The following is a 20,514-nucleotide window of genomic DNA, read 5'->3' as shown; positions in this document are numbered from 1 at the left end:
ATATATAGAAAAAATTATCCGAGCATGGTGGCACATGCCTGTAGTCCCAGCTACTTGGGAGGCTGAGGCAGGAGGATCACTTGAGCCCAGGAGTTTGAGGTTACTGTGAGCTAGGCTGACACCACGGCACTCTAACCTGGGCAACAAGAGTGAGACTCTGTCTCCAAAAAAAAAAACGTAGGAGCATTTTCTTCATACCTTTCCAGTCTGATAAGTGTTACTCAGGCCCTTACTCTCCTTTTCCATGTAGTTACACTGGACTTCTTTCAGTCCCTCAAAGCAGTTCCTTTCCTTTGGCCTGGAGGGCTTTGTATGTGCTGTCCTTGTCTGTCTGTCTGGAATATTCTTGCCCTCCCTTTGGTTGACTGACTTTTACTTACTCTGTTTTCTCTCATTTTGTATGATCAGTTCATTAGAAAGTCTCCTACTCTAGATTATATGTCCTCTCAGAGCATCCTATACTTTTCTTTTATAGTAGTTTCCACACCTTTTCTATTTGATTTACGTCTGTTTATTTCATTAAGTTTTTCTTGACAAGGAGTAGTGCCTGTTGGTACAGATTATTCATAGAGTATGCACATTCTAAATTTTGTTAAGTAGTGTTAAATTACCCTCAAGTAGATGATATCCCTTTTTATTGTGTGTAGGAGGGCCTGTTTCCCCACAGTCTTACCTCATTACATGATAGACTTTTGCAAAAAAAGTTTTCATTTTTAAAATTTGTAGCTGTTTTAGTGATCTTGACTATATTTTCATACATTTCTTGGTCAGTCGTATTTCTTCTATATTCACATTTTTTGGTTGATTTGTAAGAGCTCTTCACATCTTAAGGATGGTGATTCTTTGTCATAAAAATTACAAAAGTTTTTTCACAAGTTTTTCTATGTGCCAGATGGTTTCCCTGCCTCCAGTTTTGTATTCCTTAAAGCCCTTCTCTACCCTATAGTTCAAATGGTTTTTTTTTAATATCTTGGTCAATTCTTTCATGCCTCCCAGGCTGTGAACATGCTGTTTCATCTGCTTGGAACAGTAGTTCCAACTTTTTTTAATGTCATGGATATTATAAAGTATTGTGATTCCTTAGGAACTGTTAGTTCCTTTCCCTAACTCTTTTATGCCTTTCATCCTCATTATTTATTTATCTTACCACTATAATGTAATTTTAGTCAAAGTCCAACAATTCCATGTCTTCCAGCCCTCCATTATGGATTTTGGTGGGCTTATAGCTAGCACAGTGCTGGCATATAGTATGCTCTTGATAAACAAGTATGGAATTAATCAATCAATCATGACTTCTATAGAGTACTCTTCCTTTGAAAAGGAGCAGGTACTTTGTAAAATTTGTAGTTCTGCTTCCTGTGGTTTCTTCACTGTATTTTAGATAAAGAGATAATTGATCTTGAATAAGGTGAATAAGGTGGAAGAACACAGCCCTGTTCTTTTAGGATCACAAAGTTTGTGTGATTCGTCATGAACCTTTTTATAATGCTAATTGATCTTTGTTTACCAAGTGATCATCTGATAAGGGAATAAATCTAGAAAGTAAGAAAAAGTGCAAGGGTATATAGATATAGCAATTCAATGACCTTCTGTTTTTACTTGTATTCTTAAGAACTTTTATTCAGTGAAAGGAACTTATGTGTAATGCTGTGTAATTTAGGTTGAAATTGAACTTGCGTGAATGAGTATAGTACTATACTAGTACATTCTCATTTGAAGTAGCTGATCTATAGAAATGGAAATATTTTTATTTATCTTACTGTTTTTATAGGAAGTTCGTAAAGTGAATGAAAGTATCAAGTATAATCATCCATTGAGAAAATGTGTTGATACAATACTTAAAAAGGTAATTAAATAATCTTGTTTCTCTCCTTTTGAAATATAGATTTATGTAATATTATAACAAAAGCATCAGAAAAGTATGAAAACAGCCTATGACTGAGGTCTTCTCAACTCATTTTCATGGAACTATTTACCATAAAATAGTAGTAATTTATACATAGAATTTTTTTTTTTTTATTACAAGTTTAACATTAATTATTGGTAGTGTTTTCCACTGAAATGTGGAGATACAGGTGATGTTGACTAGTGTATAATGATTGCTATAACATAGTGATGGAGGTAAACCATTAAAGTGTCATTGTATACGATCACTAAAGACTTATCTCTTATAAGAAAATAAATTAGGGCCTTAATAATCTTTTAATCAGCTGTGTACATGTCATTTTATGATATATTTCATATTTCATAAAATAAATGACATGAAATATTTAACATAGGTATTTAATAAGAAGCTATACAATTAAGATTTTGATGTATTGGTGTTAAATTAGGAGTATTCGTATACTTCCCAAAATTATTTTTTGCAGAGTTCCCTAATTGTCTCTTATGCAACCACAGAATCATTGAAATATTTCTTTTCCTGTATTTTAAATCTTTTGTATTGATTATTATCTAGTGTTCTCTTTGGCTAAGATGATAGTTATAAGGAGTCAATTTTCTAACCATTTCTCTCAAATTTGCTGGTTTTTGAGACTTAATCAGGGAGGTTAACTACCTTGTCCAAGATCATACAGATAATAAATGAGTAGTAGTATGACAGATGACTTCAAATCATGTATTTGTTTCTCTGTACTATGCCTTTAAAAATTCAGCATCTTGGAATTGTCATAATTCTTCTTAATTATTTAGCTAGAAATATAATTGACAGTTTAAACAGGGCCTACTTAGGATAATCCTCTCAAATACTAGTTGCTTCCTATAGGTAAGTTCCCCTGCCTCTACCTATTTCTAGCTAGTGTATCTGAACATAAAGATTAATATTAATAAAGATGAGTAGAAACTCAATACAGCTTTTAAAACATTTTCAAGAAAATGTCAGCAAAAGTCTAACTAGAGAAGCCAATAAAGGAGGAAGATGTTTCTGAGAAAATTAGAAATGCCCAAGAATGAAAGATGTTTAATAAAAATTTTTATCCTTTTACTATTAAGATTTTTTTAAAAAAAATCTACTTGTTCCTTTCAGTGCCCTACAGAGTATCAGGAAAAAATGGGTAGGAACATGGATGATTATGAAGATTTTGATGAAAAGCATAATACCTACCCAAGTGAAAAAAGTCTGGTAAAACTGCATAAACAGGTAACCTTACTTATTATAGCTATTTTATTTATGGTTTTAGTTAGATTTATAATTATTGCTCACTAAAAAGGAATTTTTAGTGAATGTGCATCTAAAACTTCTTTGGTCTTATTATTCTTCAAAATGTTTTAATTTTGTGTTCTCAATAGGGAGAACTAATAGAACTATTAGCATTTAGGGAGACAGAATTATTTACTGAGCATAAGTGTTACATTATATAGAACTATTACATCATTTTAGCACATTAACATCCTTGGTGCCCAACCCAGTAAATGCCACTAGCACTTTCCTGTTGTGACAACCAAAGCATGCTCCCTAATAGGAGGTTGAACCCCTGTTGGATCAGGGCACTGCTACGTCTACTCTTAATCTTTTTTTTTTTTTTTTTTAGGTGATTTATTCAGTTCAGAGGCACCGTCGAACTCAAGTACAATGGCAGATTCTTTTGGAGCAAGCATTTTATCTAGAAGATGTAGCAAAAAATGAAACTAGTGCTACTCGTCAGTTTGTTCATACCTTTCAATCACCGGAGCCAGAAAATCGATTTATCCAATATTTTTATAACCCTACATTTGGTATGTAATTTGATATAAATTTTAGAGTTTAATGATGGGAAAAAAGTATATATTTTCACCATTGCACAGTTGAATTTTATTTATATTATTTGATTTACACCATATGATAATATTTGATAAACATTTTGCAAAATAACTATTTTTCTTATTATAGAACATATAATTCTTCAAATTCCACTGTTACTTTACAAATAATCAAAATTCTATGTGAAAATAATAATATGTCAAGCATATTTTGTATGATACATAATATATATAATCATGCATCACTTCAATGACAGGAGTACATTCTGAGAAATGCAGTGTTAGGCTATTCCATTGTTGTGTGAGCATCATAAAATTACACAGACCTAGATGGTATAGCCTACTACATATCTAGACTATGTGAGATGTCTATTACTGTGTAGCCTATTACTCCTAGGCTACAAACCTATACAGCATATTACTGTACTGGATATTGTAATACAATAGTAAGTATTTGTCTATCTAAGCATAGATAAGGTACAGTAAAAATATGGTATAATCTTATAGGATCATCATTGTATATGCCATCCGTCATCGACCAAAATGTTAGGCAGCACGTAACTGTACTTAAAATAATTAGAATTTTAAGCAATTTCATATCACAAGCATAGGTCTCTTCTTCAGTCTTGACATACTACTAAAATCTTCCCCTGAAAAGTCCTCTTTGATTATTTACATTTATTAGTCCAATTTACAAAGCCTATACTCTGTATTCATCATTATATTTTTCTCCTTTGTGATTATTTATGACACTCTCTTTAAATTTAGTATGAAGAAACTTAATGCAAGTACCAAATTTAGTATGAAGAAACTTAATGCAAGTACCAAAGTGTTTAAGTATTAAAACTTCTGTTTACCTTATTTATTCAAACAAATAGTTATATTCACTTGATTCTCTCTATTAGGAAGGAAATAAGGACATCAAAGTGTTAAATAACAATAAAGAAGTGGTAGAATAAGTTGATTTTTGGTCCAGGTAAAGTCAATCAGTGGAGTTGAAATACTGTACTAGATGAAGGTATTGTTTGGAGACAAGGATGCAAGAACGAGGTTATACGTAAGAGTGAAGATATTGATAATAAAAGGTTTAGGGATGACTGTGGCAACAGGTAATTGAGTTAGGGTGGAGGGCAAGATCATTGGAGGAGAGGAGGTCAAGGAAATGAGAGACCAGGGTATTGAAAGGAGAATTGCTTATACGGATATTGAAATCGCCAGGAATTATGCTGAGAGCAGGGAGGAAAAGAATTACATTGAGCTCAGCCCTTCAATGAAGTAAAAACATCGCCTTTTCAGTTTATTGAGCTTTTCCTTAAACTTTATTTTTACTAAAATTCAGACTTAACAAAACCAGAATAGTATGAAGTATTCCCATAAACTCTTCACCCAGGTTTTCCAAATGTTAACATTTTACCATATGCATTTGCTTTTTATTTCTGTATGTATTTTGTGTTCTGAATCTGTCAGAGTTGTATCCAGACATGATGCCTCTTTGTCCCGAAATGTTTCAGTGTGTATTGCCTAAAAAGGTATTTTCTTATACATTACAGTTATCAAAGTCAGCAAATTAATATTGATACTGTACTATTATTTACAGACATTATTCAGATTTCAATAATTATCCCAAAAGTATTCTTTGTAAAAAATCTCAGGTCATACATTGCATTCAGTTGTCATGTCTCCTTAGTCTCCTCTGATCTAGATGATTTCTCAGTCTCTGTTTGTGTTTTATGACATAGATGTTTTTAGAGAGTACAGGCCAGTTTTTTGTTAAATGTCCCTGAATTTGAGTTTGATTTTTCCTCATGATTAGATGGAGCTTCTACATTTTTGGCAGGAATGCCACAGCAGCAATGTCATGTTCTTCTCAGTGCATTGTAGTAGGAAGCTCATGATGTCAGTTTGTCCCATTATTGGTGATCATTTGGTCAGGGTGGAGTATGCCTGGTTCCTCCACAGTAAAATTGCTATTTTTCTCTTTGTAATTACATATCTTGTTGGGAGATATTTTAAAATAATGTTAATACCCTGTACTCTTTTATATTTTTCCTAATGTTTTTTTTCTTTTGTCTTCCAGAGTGGTACTGGGAATGTCTTTTGCGACCTTGGTTTTATAGGATCCTTGCTGTGGTTCTGTCCATCTTCTCTGTGATTGTTGTGTGGTCAGAGTGCACATTCTTTAGCACTACTCCTGTCTTATCCCTCTTTGCAGTCTTCATACAGCTGGCAGAAAAAACATACAATTATATTTATATTGAGGTCAGTTTATTTTATATCTGTCATAAATACATGTCAGTTCATGGTATAATCTTAACTGCTATATCTTTTCTCCATATATTTCTTACAGTAATAATGAAAGCAGTGCAGTTTCCTACAGTGTTATTCAAACTTCCAAAAATGTGCCTTATCAATTTACCCTGACTATTAAAAACTAATAATTAGGCTGGGTGCAGTGGCTCACGCCTATAATCCTAGCACTCCAGGAGGCCAAGATGGGAGGATCGCTTGAGGCTAGGAGTTCGAGACCAGCCTGAGCAAAGAGCAAGACCCTGTCTCTACTATATATAGAAAAAATTAGCTGAGCATGATGGGGTGGGCCTGTAGTCCCAGCTACTCAGGAAGCTGAGGCAGGAGGATCAGATCACTTGAGCCCAGGAATTTGAGGTTGCAGTGAGATATGATGACACCACTGCACCCTACGTGGGGTGACAGAACGAGACTCTGTCTCAAATAGAAAACAAAAAGCCCAAAACAGAACTGTATTAATATTTGAGGAGAGATGAAAAGGTCCAAGATAGTATAAAATTCTTTTTATGATTAACTTTGATCTTCTTTATGCTAGTGAAACGGTATATATAACTTGCAGGTCTCATGTGAAGACTCACTAAGGGAATGGAAGAACAGGCTCACTTTAGGAGGAATATTTAAAATGTATGGATCTAGGATGTTGAACATCCTAGATTTTTTCATAATTTCATTTTCTTAGATGATTAAGAAATCCTCTACTGCTGTATTTAAATAGAACATCCATAAATGTTAACTGGAAATGAAGGATAATGCTTGTGATAGTTAAGTGCTAGTTTAAAGTGTATTAGTCTTAAATAAACGTTTTGTTTTTGGTTTGTTTTTCAGATTGCTTGCTTTCTTTCCATATTCTTCCTAAGTATCTGTGTTTATTCTACTGTGTTCAGGATTCGTGTATTTAACTATTATTACTTGGCTTCACATCATCAAACTGATGCTTATAGCCTTCTTTTCAGTGGCATGTAAGTAGAATTACACTTAGAAACAAGAGAAATGTCTCTATTGCATGTATTCTTATGGATCTCTCTTTTAGTTCTTGTTTTTATGGGTGTTCCACTAATGTCTGTATTTCTATGAGCTAATTGATTAGGTTTAAATATTAAATAAGTATTTGTCGATTGCCAGATAAATCTTGCTTGAAGTTTAAGGCTAAACTATTGTAGGTATGCTAGGTTAGGAGGGAAAGGAAACACATAGTGAGCCTGGATAACCAACTAGCGATTCAGTAAATAGATTAGTAAATGGTAGGAAAAGTGGAGAGTTTAGAGACTAAGTCAGACCTAGAGAGTGTTCTGAGATTCAGTGGCTTCTACCTGAATTGAAGACTAAGAAAACCAACAAGAACAAATTTTCCTAAAGAAGTTTGGAGAGATGGCTCCCACTTGGGCTACGTTGCATAATCTATTACCTGTCCTTATTGTAAAATCAGTCTTATTAGGTATTTATAAAGGCTGGAATTAGAGAAGTTTATAGAGAAATTGATATCTAAAGCAAGCTTAAGACTTTTTTTTGTTCTTTTCCAAATAATTATGGACTCACAGGAAGTTTTAAATATAATACAAAAAGTTGTATGTAACCTTCACCACACTTCCCCCAATGGTAACATCTTCTATAGCTGTCAAACAATATCAAAATCAGGAATTACATTGGAACATTACCATTAACTACACTACAGACCTTATTTAGTTCTCACTATTTTTTATCTTTCATTTGTGTGTACGTGTGTAGATTCCTGTAACCACCACCACAATCAAGATTCAGAACTATTCTATCACCACAAAAATGCTCCCTCATTATTACCTCTTCTTATTGACACCTTTCCTCTCTCCATGTCCCCAATTCTCCAACTCTGTAATTTTGTAAGAGATTCTTTTTATTTAGTCAAAATTGAACAATTCTTTATACCTGTACTTGTCAGAATGACATATTTTGATACATCTTCAGATATTTTATGTACTGAGTATAATTTACCTTGAGGATGTTACTGTCCTTGTCATTCTGTGAAATGAATTAATTGCACACATAGTAGAGTTGAAGGAGGTACATACAAGGCACTCCATAAATTGTGGGTATAAATCAGTGGCAAACTCAACCAAAGCAGGCGGCCTGAGCTGCAGTTTTGCCATGCAAGTGTTGATGTTTTTAAGGGGAATGCAATTAAAAATCTTATTAATTGCAACTAAGAGCAGTTCATATTAAAAATTCAAAATATATATCATGGAAATAGATGAAAATTGTAGCTACAATGATCTGAAATATTCTTAATACATTTCAATATAATATAAAATGTATTTTTACTGATTTATTTTTTATATATTATATTTTAAATATTTACTGCAGGTTATTTTGCCGTTTGACTCCTCCGTTATGTCTTAACTTCTTGGGTTTGACCCATATGGATTCGTCTATCTCTCACCAGAATACTCAGCCAACTGCTTACACGTCTGTAAGTATGGTCAGAAAACAGAGTTCTTTACATTCATTATCTATATGAAATGGTGTTATTGTGAAATTTCTTTTAATGTGGGCAGAAAAGTTTTATAACATTACTAATGAAATCCTCTCTTAAAGATTGTATAATACTAATGACTGAATAAAAGTGATTTTGCTTCTTTTATTATAAAAAAAAGTTTTTATGGTTGTCTAGCTGAGCAGTATCACCTACATGACCAAAACTACTATTAAATTTTATATTTATAGTCTTAATATATGTGATAATTTTGAGCAATATTTATAAAATATTAATTTTCCCTAGGAGAAAACTTAATAAAAAGTAAATTTTAAAAAATTTGTTTGTTTAGTGCTTTGTGCTTCTACTTTGAATAGTTCAAATATATTGATGTAACCGGTTATTGGCAAATTTTCTAATGATGGAAATAAATGAAAAATATAGAACTATGCCGATTTAACTTACTTTTTTCTTGCTCTTCAGATTATGGGTTCCATGAAAGTTTTATCCTTTATTGCAGATGGATTCTACATATATTATCCTATGTTGGTGGTCATTCTCTGCATAGCTACTTATTTTAGGTAAGAAACTTAACATTACTTAGTTGGATCTGGACGTTCTTTCTCATTAAAGCTCTTTTAAATATTTACTGGTTGGGTTTCAGTTGTTTGTTTTGTTGTGGCTTTGGGGAAGCTGGAGCTAGTTAGAAGGGACTGCTTAGAGCACTGAGGTCTTCTGCCAGGGAACCCAAGAAGGTGGGGAAGCTGATCAACCACCTCAATTTCACTTTTTCCATTGTACAAACTGTGAGTTGCGGGGAGATATTCCATGTGGTGGTGAGCAGAATGGGGGAGCATGGTGTCACAAATGTTGAATTCTGATTCTCCTACTATCTCCTTGGAGTTTTTCCACTACTCCATGGTCCTGCAGAACTGTCTCATCTTCATACTTGAGCTCTGTGTTGTTGCTGGTATAGATATTATATTGTATATTTGGTTTTGGTTTTTTGGGAGGAGTAGTGAAGCCAGCTTGCCTCTGTGCTGCCCTTTTGAAACCAGAAGTCTCCAGAAACTTTTTTTTAATGTTAATCATTTACATTTATAACAAAAATAAGTTTCATCTACCTAGTTTTTGCTTAAATCTTCGTTATTACAAACGATAGATACTAATATTAAGGTGGTGACTAAACAGATATTGTTTAAATTCTCTATTGAATTTTGAAAAATATATTTAACCTTTTCATAAGCAAAATAGCCAAAAGATTATAACTTAAAATGATATTGTAATAAGAAGTGACAGCAAATCTAATACTGTGAGTGTTTCCTTTAATTGGAAAAGAGAGTAACAGATTTATAGTGTGAAAATGTTTTATTAAAAGGAGACTAATCATACTTTGTATGCCCAAAGCTAAGTTTTGATTATATGTTTATTTATTTTAAAAGTTTATAAAGCTACTAATGGAAAATTAAGGGCTTGTGCTGTACAGATGATGTGTTTTTATGTTATTAGTTATGTTGGAAGATTAACATTTCTTCTTACCTTATCAGATGGTTATATGGATCAAGTGATATGGGGTACGATAGTGCTTTGACAACTATAAAATCTTAAATATAAAGAATCATGATACCTTAAAGGGAAATGGTTAAACTTAAAAATATTCATTAAAAGTGTATCCAGAGTTAATTAGGATAAACTTTGAATGCCATTTTGTCTTTAGTAAGAAAGGATTGTATTCCTTAATTTTTAAATTATTTCACATAGTAAATATTCTTTTAGAAATATGTGAAGCAGTGCCTTACTGACACTTCAGTGGTAGTTTGACTTTATAGGTCCATTTTCATTTGAAATGCTGCCATAATTAGTCTAATTCCCAGTCTGTTAACAACATGGCCATACTCAGGGTTAATATCCAGACTTACCTGCTGAGAGAACATAGGTTGATTCCTGACACTTTAGACAAAGATAAAACCTTTCCAGAGTAAGTGAACTAGTTCAAAGTTTCTACAAAGATATGAGGACAGTAAGGGATTGTTTAAGGTCACAGAATTAACATAATCATCTACCTGAAACCCCAGTTTACTCAATGGTAATTCGCATAAAACATCCCTTTTATATTGAAACAAGTAGATGTACTGTGAATAGCTAGATATTTATACATTATTAATGTGAAATGGATTCTTGGCTTTCTTTAATTGCCTCCTTGTTTTACCTTCCTGACACACACACATTCACATCCCCCTTTCTCAACCCCCTCTTCTTCTTTTCCCCTTTCTTCCTCTTCCTTTGCCTCACTTTCCATGCATGTGTTCAGGCTCTGCCATTAGAATTACATCATTGAGAAAGTTTGAAAACTAATGTAATAAAAAGAGCTGCTTGGTGATACATAGTAGGATCATAACAAATATTATCCTTCCTACTCATCTATCACTTCCTTCCTTGTGTTCCATATTTCAGACTATTATTGTCCTGTATAATAATCAGGTTTAAAGTAAATAGCAAATAAGATATAAGGTAATAGGCCCCACATAAGATTATAGTCATCACTTTACAGTGTGTAACAAAAGGTATTTAAATAGAGTTGACTAATTCACAGGGGAAAAAATAGAGCATGAAAATAAATTTATACAATTAAGACTTTATAAACCAGCATATTCCACACTTGGAAATACTGGTTTTAAATGTATATTTCAGTATCAAAACTGCTATTTAGATATAAACAAAGAGTAAGTTGCTCTTGTATTATAGTTATTATTTAGCATCCTCGTATAATTGTTTTCTGAAGGCTATGTATGCTAATGACCTGACTTGTTATTTTGTCGGGAAAAAGGAAAACTTCCCTTTTGCCCCCAGAAGGTTTGCTGAAAGATCAACTTTTACAGTAAGGCAGATTAATAAGAGAAAAAGATGTATTTATTGTGTGCACAATATCCCAGTGGGGTACAGAAATTTATTATCCCTCATTTTAGATGGGGGAATGGAGAAGAGAAATATAGGTAATTCTGTTTAGGGGGAATAAATGGTTACTAGGGAGAATGAATAGATACTTGGGAGAATGAATGGATGGGAGAAACAGATTGACTTGTAATTGATTCTCTTTGGAAATTATATTAACCTGAGAGACAAGTATTATTTTTAAAATGGGTTGGGCCAGATCTGGTTGTATTCTTGATCTTTCATGCAATATATTGAGGTACCAGGAAGGGGGAGGGAATTCTTCTTTTTAGTAGGTCTGGTTTTATGAAGATAGAGGAAAGCCTCCTCCAGTATCTATGACCTCTAAGGGCCTCTAAGAGTATTTAAAATACTCTTTATACGAAGGAGTCATATATTGGGGTGAAATTTCCTGAGCTCCTTTAACTTCCTTAGGAAATCTGGATATCGTGCATACCCTAGTCAGTAAAGTACTGGGCATAAACTTCTTAGAAAGGGAAATAAGTAGTACTTCTTGAAGAACAACAGTTGTAACTATATGTAACTTTCCATGATAACTGATAATCAAGCATAGGCTTCTTTGGGGATGACAACATTAAAGAATATTATCTAAATATTATTATCTAAATATTTATAATGTGAAATAATGCTTGTTTTCTTGAAAATCTACTTTAGTTTGGGAACCCGTTGTTTGAATCTGCTTGGTTTCCAGCAGTTTATGGGTGATAATGATATGACATCAGACTTAGTTGATGAAGGAAAAGAATTAATCAGACGAGGTAAGATATGTCTTTTAAAATAAATGAAGAGAAAATGCTAAGTACTCAAACTCAGAAAACAAAATTAATGTTTGTATAATTTATAAATAATTTTAATCTATTCTTAAGAAATTATAAGGCTGGGCATGGTGGCTCTCACCTGTAATCCCAGCACTTTGGGAGGCTGAGGTAGAAGGATTGCTTGAGGCCAAGAATTCGAACTCTTATACAGAAAGAAAAGAAGTATGAATTTAATTTAGAAGATAGGACTAAAAGAGAATAGAAGTTACAGAGAAACTCAGGTAATTGTGAGACAGAACCCTTTTCTTCACTAAAGTTATTTGAACAGAGACTTTAGGACCATCTCTAACAAAAATAGAGAAGGTGGACCTATTGGGTGAGATGACCTCTTAGATCATTTCCAACAGTAACCTATTACATTTGATTATATAGTAATTTAAAAGAAATATTAGTCATAGCCTGATACATTTATTTCAGTTATTTTGTGTCTGTTTAAACCGTATTATACCAAATTTGAGACCATTTTCTTGTTTCCAGAAAAGAGAAAAAGGCAAAGGCAAGAAGAAGGTGAAAATCGAAGAAGAGTAAGTACAGTATTGACTAAATTGCTATAACCTAAATAATCATGTGGAATATCTTAAGAATCCTACTGATTTAGAATAATTTGCTCAAGATAGAGAACAGTGGGAAAAATGGCACAGGGTATATTATTTTTATTTATATATATATTTTTAGCACAGTGTATACTTTTAAAGAAAGGGAATTTTAATACTTTCAGATATATATGCTAGGTGTCCTATTGGACCTGTACAACTCACTAGTAATAATTATTTCATTTGTGTCCCACATTAAGCAGCTTCTTGCCTAAGGTTGATGCTCAGTGAATATTTGTTGCATGAATGAATTCATGTAGTCTTGCTATTAAAGTGGCTTTAATTGCTGTAAAATTGTTATGCTTTTTTGTAATGTGACATTAATTTTATTCCTCTTCAATTTTTCTTCAGTTCTCCATTTGCTGAGACAAACTAACCTCCTCCTAGAGAGTGAAAAGGCAAAAAATGAGAAAAATAATCTAGTCACAGTTACCATAAATTTTTAACATCTGAGTATATCTATACTGGCAAAGACAGGAGACTTGACAGTTGTTGTTGTTTATCTTAGTATATATCATGTGAATGAGAGGTCTGTTCTTTATTTCGGAAGGTATAAGTAGAACCAAAGATGAGAAGTTACTGGAGATAGATTTCACCTCTCTATAAGAATTTCTAATTTCCACAGTTTACCAAAATTGCTGTAGGCTTCACAAACCCAGAAATTTACATGTCATCTAGTCAGCCAAAAAGCATCTGGCACAGATGTTTTAGAATGAGACCCTGCACTGCATGGAAAGTTGCATTAAGTGACCTCTAATGTCTCTTTTGATTCTAAGAATTTGATGAGTAGAACCCTAGTTAATATGGTTTTACTGTGTTTACGATAATTCAAAATGCTATGTGTGAGTCGCAGTTTAATTATATTTGTATACAACTTTAATTTTGCTATTGAAAATGACTTTTCAGCTCTCTAATATTTGTAGCTTATTTAAATGAAAGAAAATTTTGTGACCATCTTATCAATCATTATGGGTTCTTATAACTTTTACATGGTTAGGGTAAGCTTGTAGTTGTAATATTTTTTTGATGTTTTAGAAGAATAACATAATCATAGTTAGCAAAAAATGTTTATAAATGTCTCAAGTTTATAGAGACTGTGACTTTACATGTAAAGATAAAAACATTGACCTATGATTTTTAAAGATGCTATGATAATTGTACTGATTACTAATGAATTTCTGATGAAAAATAATTAAATTATATTCTGCATATATAATCTGTTGACATTGATGAATTATTTTTTGTCCTTTTGTTGTATATGCATTTATGTTTCTTTCTTAGGAATGGAAAGAACGTTATGGACACAATAGAGAAGATTCCACTAGGAACAGAAATGTTCATACTGACCCAAAAGAGTTAAACTTCTCAGATATTAATACCAACCGATGTAAGTAGTTTATTTTCTAGTTTGCTTAGAAATTTTTTTTCTTATGCTTGTTTGCATAGAGACTGAGAGTTAGGATACTCATCCAGAAATGCCTTTGTAGAATTGTAAATGTGCATTTGCACTGACCTTTCTTTCTCACATTCCTTAGTATAAAGAAGGAAGCAGAAATTCAAATATGCCTTCTGATAGGGAAAGGAGAAACTGGGACATCAAATGAATAGCTATAAGTGTATTAACCTAAATAATTTAAGCACTTATCCCAGGCATGTTCTAGCCAAGTATTTATCATTTACTTGATATTTTTCTTCACTTTTCTATTAGTAGACATAGGTTATTCAGTTGTTTTTATGACCTATGTATGTCAGACATATTCTCAAGTATGCAATGATACAAAGAAAATAAATATCTTATGCTTAAGATGCTCATAATTGAGTGAGGGACTGATACCAGACAGAAGCCATCGCTTACCAGGGTGGGTTAGGAAACCTTCCCATATCATTGACCCTACAAATGTTCATCTTTACTAATAATAAAAAATATATTAATGTGACATGAGGCCCCTGGGTAAGTGCAAGAAACCTGTTTTTGCTTAGGACCTTGCACTGAGTAGAAGGCAGAGGTTGTTTGTCTTTGGGAGAGATTTCAGTTTGCTGAGAGAGAATCACCACTAAGACTTCAGTGCACAGGGACCTGCCTAACACTGAGAGTAGAGGAGGAAAATTGAGCAACCTCTCCTACCCAAATACAGGGTTTATAGTGACCAAGCAGCAGTAGTCTACTGTTGGAGGAGGAGTAGAAACATGGAAAGGGACTCCCTCTGTGGCGTATGTATGCAGGGACTGTTAAATCTGAGGATAGGAAAAAAATGCTGAGACAAATCATCTGCCAGATGGGGCCTTACTAATCACAAGGTAATAGCAGTTCATCACTGGAGAAATGTGAAATATGTAGGGACTTAAGGTAACTAACCCAAAAACAAAGTCCAAACCCAGATCAAGTATAGATTAGATTGATTCAATCCCTCAACACTGATGATCTAATAGAAGAGGTATGCCCATGTTTGGCATTACAATTATTTATCTCCATCTGTTCTTTTACACACAGTGTCTGGCATTTAGCCAGAAATTATGAAATACACAAGAAAGTAAGAAAATATGAGCTGTTTTCAAAACATAAAATAGTCAACATACTAGACCTAGAGGTGGCTCAAATGTTGGAATTATCAGACAGTGCAGTGACTTGAAAATAACCAATTAGTATGTTAAAAATCTAATGGAAAGCTTGGGCAATGTACATGAACACATCAGGAGGAATTTCACCAGAGAGATGGAAACTAAACAAAAGAGATAAATAGAAAATGTTAGAAATATTTAATGATGAACTATTTATAATATAGACTTGTCATGAAAGCTGTGACAGGAGGATACACATCTGATGCTGAAGGAACTCAGTTTGGGGAATGGAAAAAGAGTTCTATTTTGGGAAATAATTTTTGTAAAAAGAAATATTTATCTGAGTATTTAGGATTGAATAGTACACAGCCAGGTGAAGAGTGTTTTAATCAGAAGGAAGAGTGAATGCAGGACATTGTGGCATGAGAGAATCATTGGGGAGATGCATGTTGATAAGAGGGGAGGCCTCAAAGATAGTTGAGGAACAGATATTGTTCTGCTAAAAAGTTTGTATTTTGTCCTGAAGGTAAAATTTCAGTGTGGGAGGAAGCATGGTAACATTTTTTGGTAGAATAAATATAATACTAAAGCTTTAGTTAAAGCTAGGAAATAGAGGAAGGATTTTCTTGCTTACCACAGAGTGGAATTTTACAAATAGAAAGATCTGGGATATGGAAGAATGGTTAAGAGAAGAGGCAGTGTATACGATGTGTAATTACTGTTTGCTGAATAAATGAGAGAAAAGAGGAAGAGACATGCATTTAGGGCAAAGCCCAAGATGACAACAATGTAAATATGACAGAATTGGCTTGCCTTAAGTTTTCAAAAAGAACTGTATCATAAAGTTGTTATAAAGCTACTTGGACTGCTCAAAACAATATTGTGAGAATTTAGGTTGTTTATGAAGAAATCCCCATCCACACAGAGAAGGGAGAGTTACTTTTCTGATCTGTGCTGAGCAGTATGATAACCATTAGCCACATGTGGCTGTTGAGCAATTGCAACATGACTGGTGCCCCATGTTGAAATGATAATATTTTTGGATATATTATGTTAAATTAAATATATTAAAATTAATTTCACCTGTTTCTTTTCACTTTTTAATGTAGCTAACTAGGAAATTTCAAAGTATATATGAGGCTTGTATTTTATTTCTGTTGGCTAGTGCTGCCCACAATCTTGCCTCATGGGAAGAAGGCTCAGGCCTTTCTTGAAGAGCTTGAGTTGATTACACCTTAAAGTCCTAGCCAAGAAATGAGATTCACTGTGAAGCCAACTGAAACTTCATGTGATAATGAAGAATTTCAACTGTTGTGATACCATAGTTAAATATTAATTCTGAGTTATACTAATTATGTCTTTGCCCTGTATCTGCTTCTGAGCTTATACTAGCTACAAAGCTGGAAAACTTTTCCTTGCCCTGTATATTGTTTCTAATTTTAATCAGATTTTTAAGGAACCATGTAGTTGTCTTCACAGTGAAAATTCATATTCCTTATAATCTTGATTTTCCTTTTTGTAAGTCCATAGACTGTGACCCATAAATTAAAAGACAATAGGGAAGTAGAATTTTTTTTCCTTTCTTTGCAGCAACATCCAAATATACCAGGACTAATAACAGGACTGAAAGGGACCGAATAGAACTTCTCCAAGATGCAGAACCTTTGGATTTTAATGCAGAAACATTTACTGATGATCCTCTTGAACCTGAATCAAGAAGGTATGCTCTGGCTGTGACATTTTGGCTCTGGCATTCCTCTGAAATTTTAATAACATACTGACTTGACAAGGTTAAAAACAAGTGATAAGTAAAGGTAAAAGTAAACAAGTGATAAAGTAAGAGAAAATTTTCATGTTTACTAGTAATAAAAAATATATCAAGTAATTTTTGATACCTTTTTATACCCAATAATGCTTTTATATTTAAAAAAAATTATAGTATCCAGTAGTGGTAATTGAAATTAGTATCTTTAGACAACACTAATGGTATTATAAATATGAAAGAATTGAAATATATACCATAGAATAAAAAATAGAAATATATGCCTATTTCTGACTGTCCCATTTGAGAAATGTATTATACCTTAGTAAGAGCTGCATGGCCATGTTTGAATATCAGACCCTATTCTCAGCACTTTACCAACAATATCATATTGTATGGTTGTAATCCAATTGTATGTCAACCCAGAGAGGCCCAGTAAATTGCCTAGATTCACACAACTTGTGAATTCAAACCCCAGTACTCTGGCAACAGAGTCTATGCTTTTAGCCACTATGCTATGAGGAACTAATTAAACAAAAGCAAAATATCCTATGCATGAAGGTGTTTACTATACTATTGCCTATAAATAGCAAAAAGCTTAGACTATTATGTTCAATAATTAAGAGTAGTTATTAAATTAATAAATCTCCTAGATGTGTCTTACATTCCCCTCCCTCTTTCTACATTCCTCACTCTATCATGCATGTATTCTAGGCTCTAAAACAGTTGCTGGTTGATTTATAAGTAAGTCCTTTTGGATAATTTCCTCGGAGGGTAAGTTTCGGCTTTTAGTTACTGAATAGATTTTACAGTGTAAGCAAATTATGTAGCAACTTCCTTTTAATGTGTTCTTTTTTTCTTTTCTCCTTTATTATTTTTGATTGATGCTTCAGATCATTTCTTAATGTTCACCTTTTAGGTATCAGCCTGGTGGACGATATCACTCAATGTCTTACGCTGGAATATTTGATGATGTATAATGCCTGAAAAAATTTATGGAACAGCTAACCAATGTCAACACATCAGTTCAGCCTCTGTGAACGTTCTGTGTACTCTAGGATTTTCTTTTTACTCTCAGTGAAAAATATCAGGATAACAAAAAGGCACTGAGAACTAATTATATCTTATTGATAATAGTTTATTGCTCATTGAATAGAATATTGTCTTTTCTAACAAGATTTATTACATACCATTCCTTAAGCATCTGCCTTAGAAGTACAGTTACAGTGGAAGGATTTAATTCATGGTAAGGATAAGAATTTGTTGACAATGTGTAGTGTAGTTTCTTTCAGATTGATTTTTTTTCAAGAGAGTTATTTTAAAGGTTCAAGGAAGCCATAAATCATACTAAATAATATTATATAGTTTTATTATTGTGATTTACATTTTTGTTATTAAAAAAATGTTTAACCTGTATTTCCCAAAGAAATGTAAGTGAATGGAGACCTCAAATAATAACCATATTCATAAGATCCATGTCTTAAAACAAGGCTTACTTACCAGACATACCTGAATGTAAAAAGTGCTTTTTTAAATCTGTTTGCAAATTAGTGGGGGTTTTGCATGTATAATTAAGATTATACTTCAACTGATAAGTGTTAATGTCGTTAGCATGTATACTATAATCAGATGATATATTATTCTTTCAGTCTCTGTAGTAACTGGATTTGTTTATGTATTCGGTATTGCTTTGTAAAAGATTTTCATTTCAGAAAGCAATGATCATTTTTATAATTTAGCATATTAAGTGTTGATCATGTCATTCAAGGAGAAATCTTAAGCATTAATGGTAAATAGTTTTATTTTTTTTTGTAGCCAAAGAGTTCCACAAAATTCTGTAATATTTAAAGGTACCTAGTTATATTTTTTGATAAAAAATGTGGTTATTCAAAGGTAAAAAGTGAGTCCATTTGCTGTTATTCTGACACTTAAAATGTGGTTTATAGAAAACAGAAAATGATATTAGAATGGAAATGTGTAGTAATAACTTGGTTAAACATGCTTATTATTTTAAATTATTTTGACCTTTGTGTTTAAGTCAAAGTTAGGTATTAATTTTAAAGCACCAGTGAACATGGTTGAGTGTAACATGCTTGTGGAGAGTTTTTTATGTCTGTGAAATATTTGCAGCTCTTAGACAATTCATGCTACATTGGGTGACCATACTTGAGATTTCCCAGTATAGGCTCAGTTTAACATCTGTTGTCTTTTTGTAATCATTACTAGCATTCACTTTCACTCTCAAGTATCCCAGTTTGAAGATGAATAATATAGTCACCCTAACAATATGATTATATGTTTCTTGAAGGCAATCTTTCTCTGAGTCATAAATTTAAAATTTTTATTTTCTTCTTGAATGAGTGTCATCATGTAAATTTTGAAAAGACACAGTTGTTTGTGGGTACTGAAAGGAATAGTGCACCATCCTAATTATCTGATTTTTTTGATCTTTGGAGTTTTTATGATCTTTGAGATTAGATTCCCTTTAAAATTATTATCAATGAATAGATTTACTCTCAGTTGAAGGTTATATTAACTGCTTATTTGAGGGAATACACACATAGCTTTTTATTGTGAAGTGTGGTCAAAGAGCAATAGAATAGGCCAAGAGCAGAGATAATGTAGCTGTTTGCAATTTCATCATTGAATCATTGAGTACCTTGGGCAAACCATAACCTTCCAGTGCCTCAGTTTCTTCATTTGCAGAATGAAGGTGATATTTGTTATTTACCTACTGATCTACCTCACAAAGCTATTGTGAGGGAGTTGAATTGATGTTATGTATTAGAGTTTCAAAAGACAAACCAAGTTGTTAGCTGTGCTGTTTTTCATAGTGGTACTTGAAGGTATTGGATTGGGAAAACGATCTTCCCAGAAAAGGGTCCCTCCCATTTCTTGTTATTACGGCAACACTTAGAAGTCCCCAAAGCGTAAACTCTTTATGGACTAATTCATTAAACGTCCTGTGAAAATAGTGTTATTTTATTTAGTCTTTGGGTTTACTTTGGAATATTTTCTTAAGTATGATGTTTCTCATAAGATTTTGTCATGAAACTCAGATGTTGTTGTTGAAATAGAAGCAGACACAGGGAATAAATTATCCAGTTACTTTTATAACTATCTTTTATTAATGCCCTAAAATAAATTGATAGGAATATGTATGGGAATGTTACCACTTTCCTTTATTATTAAATTTTTATGGTTGTAATAATTAAAATATATATATACATATATATGTATATTTCACAAACACTATAGATCCCTTTATGACTTTTGAGTTACTTTTAAAATAATATTTGGGTGTTTCAGTGATTCATAGTAATTTTTCAAGCAGAACTT

General features: G+C 32.7%; 1 protein-coding gene across 2 annotated transcripts in view; it reads left to right on the top strand.

The window, feature by feature from the left end:
- The window catches only part of LMBRD2 (LMBR1 domain containing 2), a 38,803-nt gene extending 18,656 nt beyond the window's left edge, over window positions 1-20,147 (top strand). For both annotated transcript variants that reach the window (XM_012736432.2, XM_076007972.1), the window contains exons 7-18: window positions 1,772-1,846; window positions 3,026-3,139; window positions 3,531-3,714; window positions 5,816-5,997; window positions 6,871-7,004; window positions 8,383-8,488; window positions 8,975-9,072; window positions 12,098-12,201; window positions 12,739-12,785; window positions 14,136-14,241; window positions 17,004-17,133; window positions 18,095-20,147. In XM_012736432.2, coding sequence (XP_012591886.2) covers window positions 1,772-1,846; window positions 3,026-3,139; window positions 3,531-3,714; window positions 5,816-5,997; window positions 6,871-7,004; window positions 8,383-8,488; window positions 8,975-9,072; window positions 12,098-12,201; window positions 12,739-12,785; window positions 14,136-14,241; window positions 17,004-17,133; window positions 18,095-18,155 — 1,341 coding nt within the window. In that variant the 3' untranslated portion in view covers window positions 18,156-20,147. The remainder of the gene's footprint in view (window positions 1-1,771; window positions 1,847-3,025; window positions 3,140-3,530; window positions 3,715-5,815; window positions 5,998-6,870; window positions 7,005-8,382; window positions 8,489-8,974; window positions 9,073-12,097; window positions 12,202-12,738; window positions 12,786-14,135; window positions 14,242-17,003; window positions 17,134-18,094) is intronic.
- The last annotated feature ends 367 nt before the right edge of the window (window positions 20,148-20,514 follow it).

The sequence above is a fragment of the Microcebus murinus genome, chromosome 11 (genome assembly GCF_040939455.1).
Source record: "Microcebus murinus isolate Inina chromosome 11, M.murinus_Inina_mat1.0, whole genome shotgun sequence".
NCBI classification, from domain to species: Eukaryota; Metazoa; Chordata; class Mammalia; order Primates; family Cheirogaleidae; genus Microcebus; species Microcebus murinus.
This window is presented reverse-complemented; position numbering and strand designations above follow the sequence as displayed.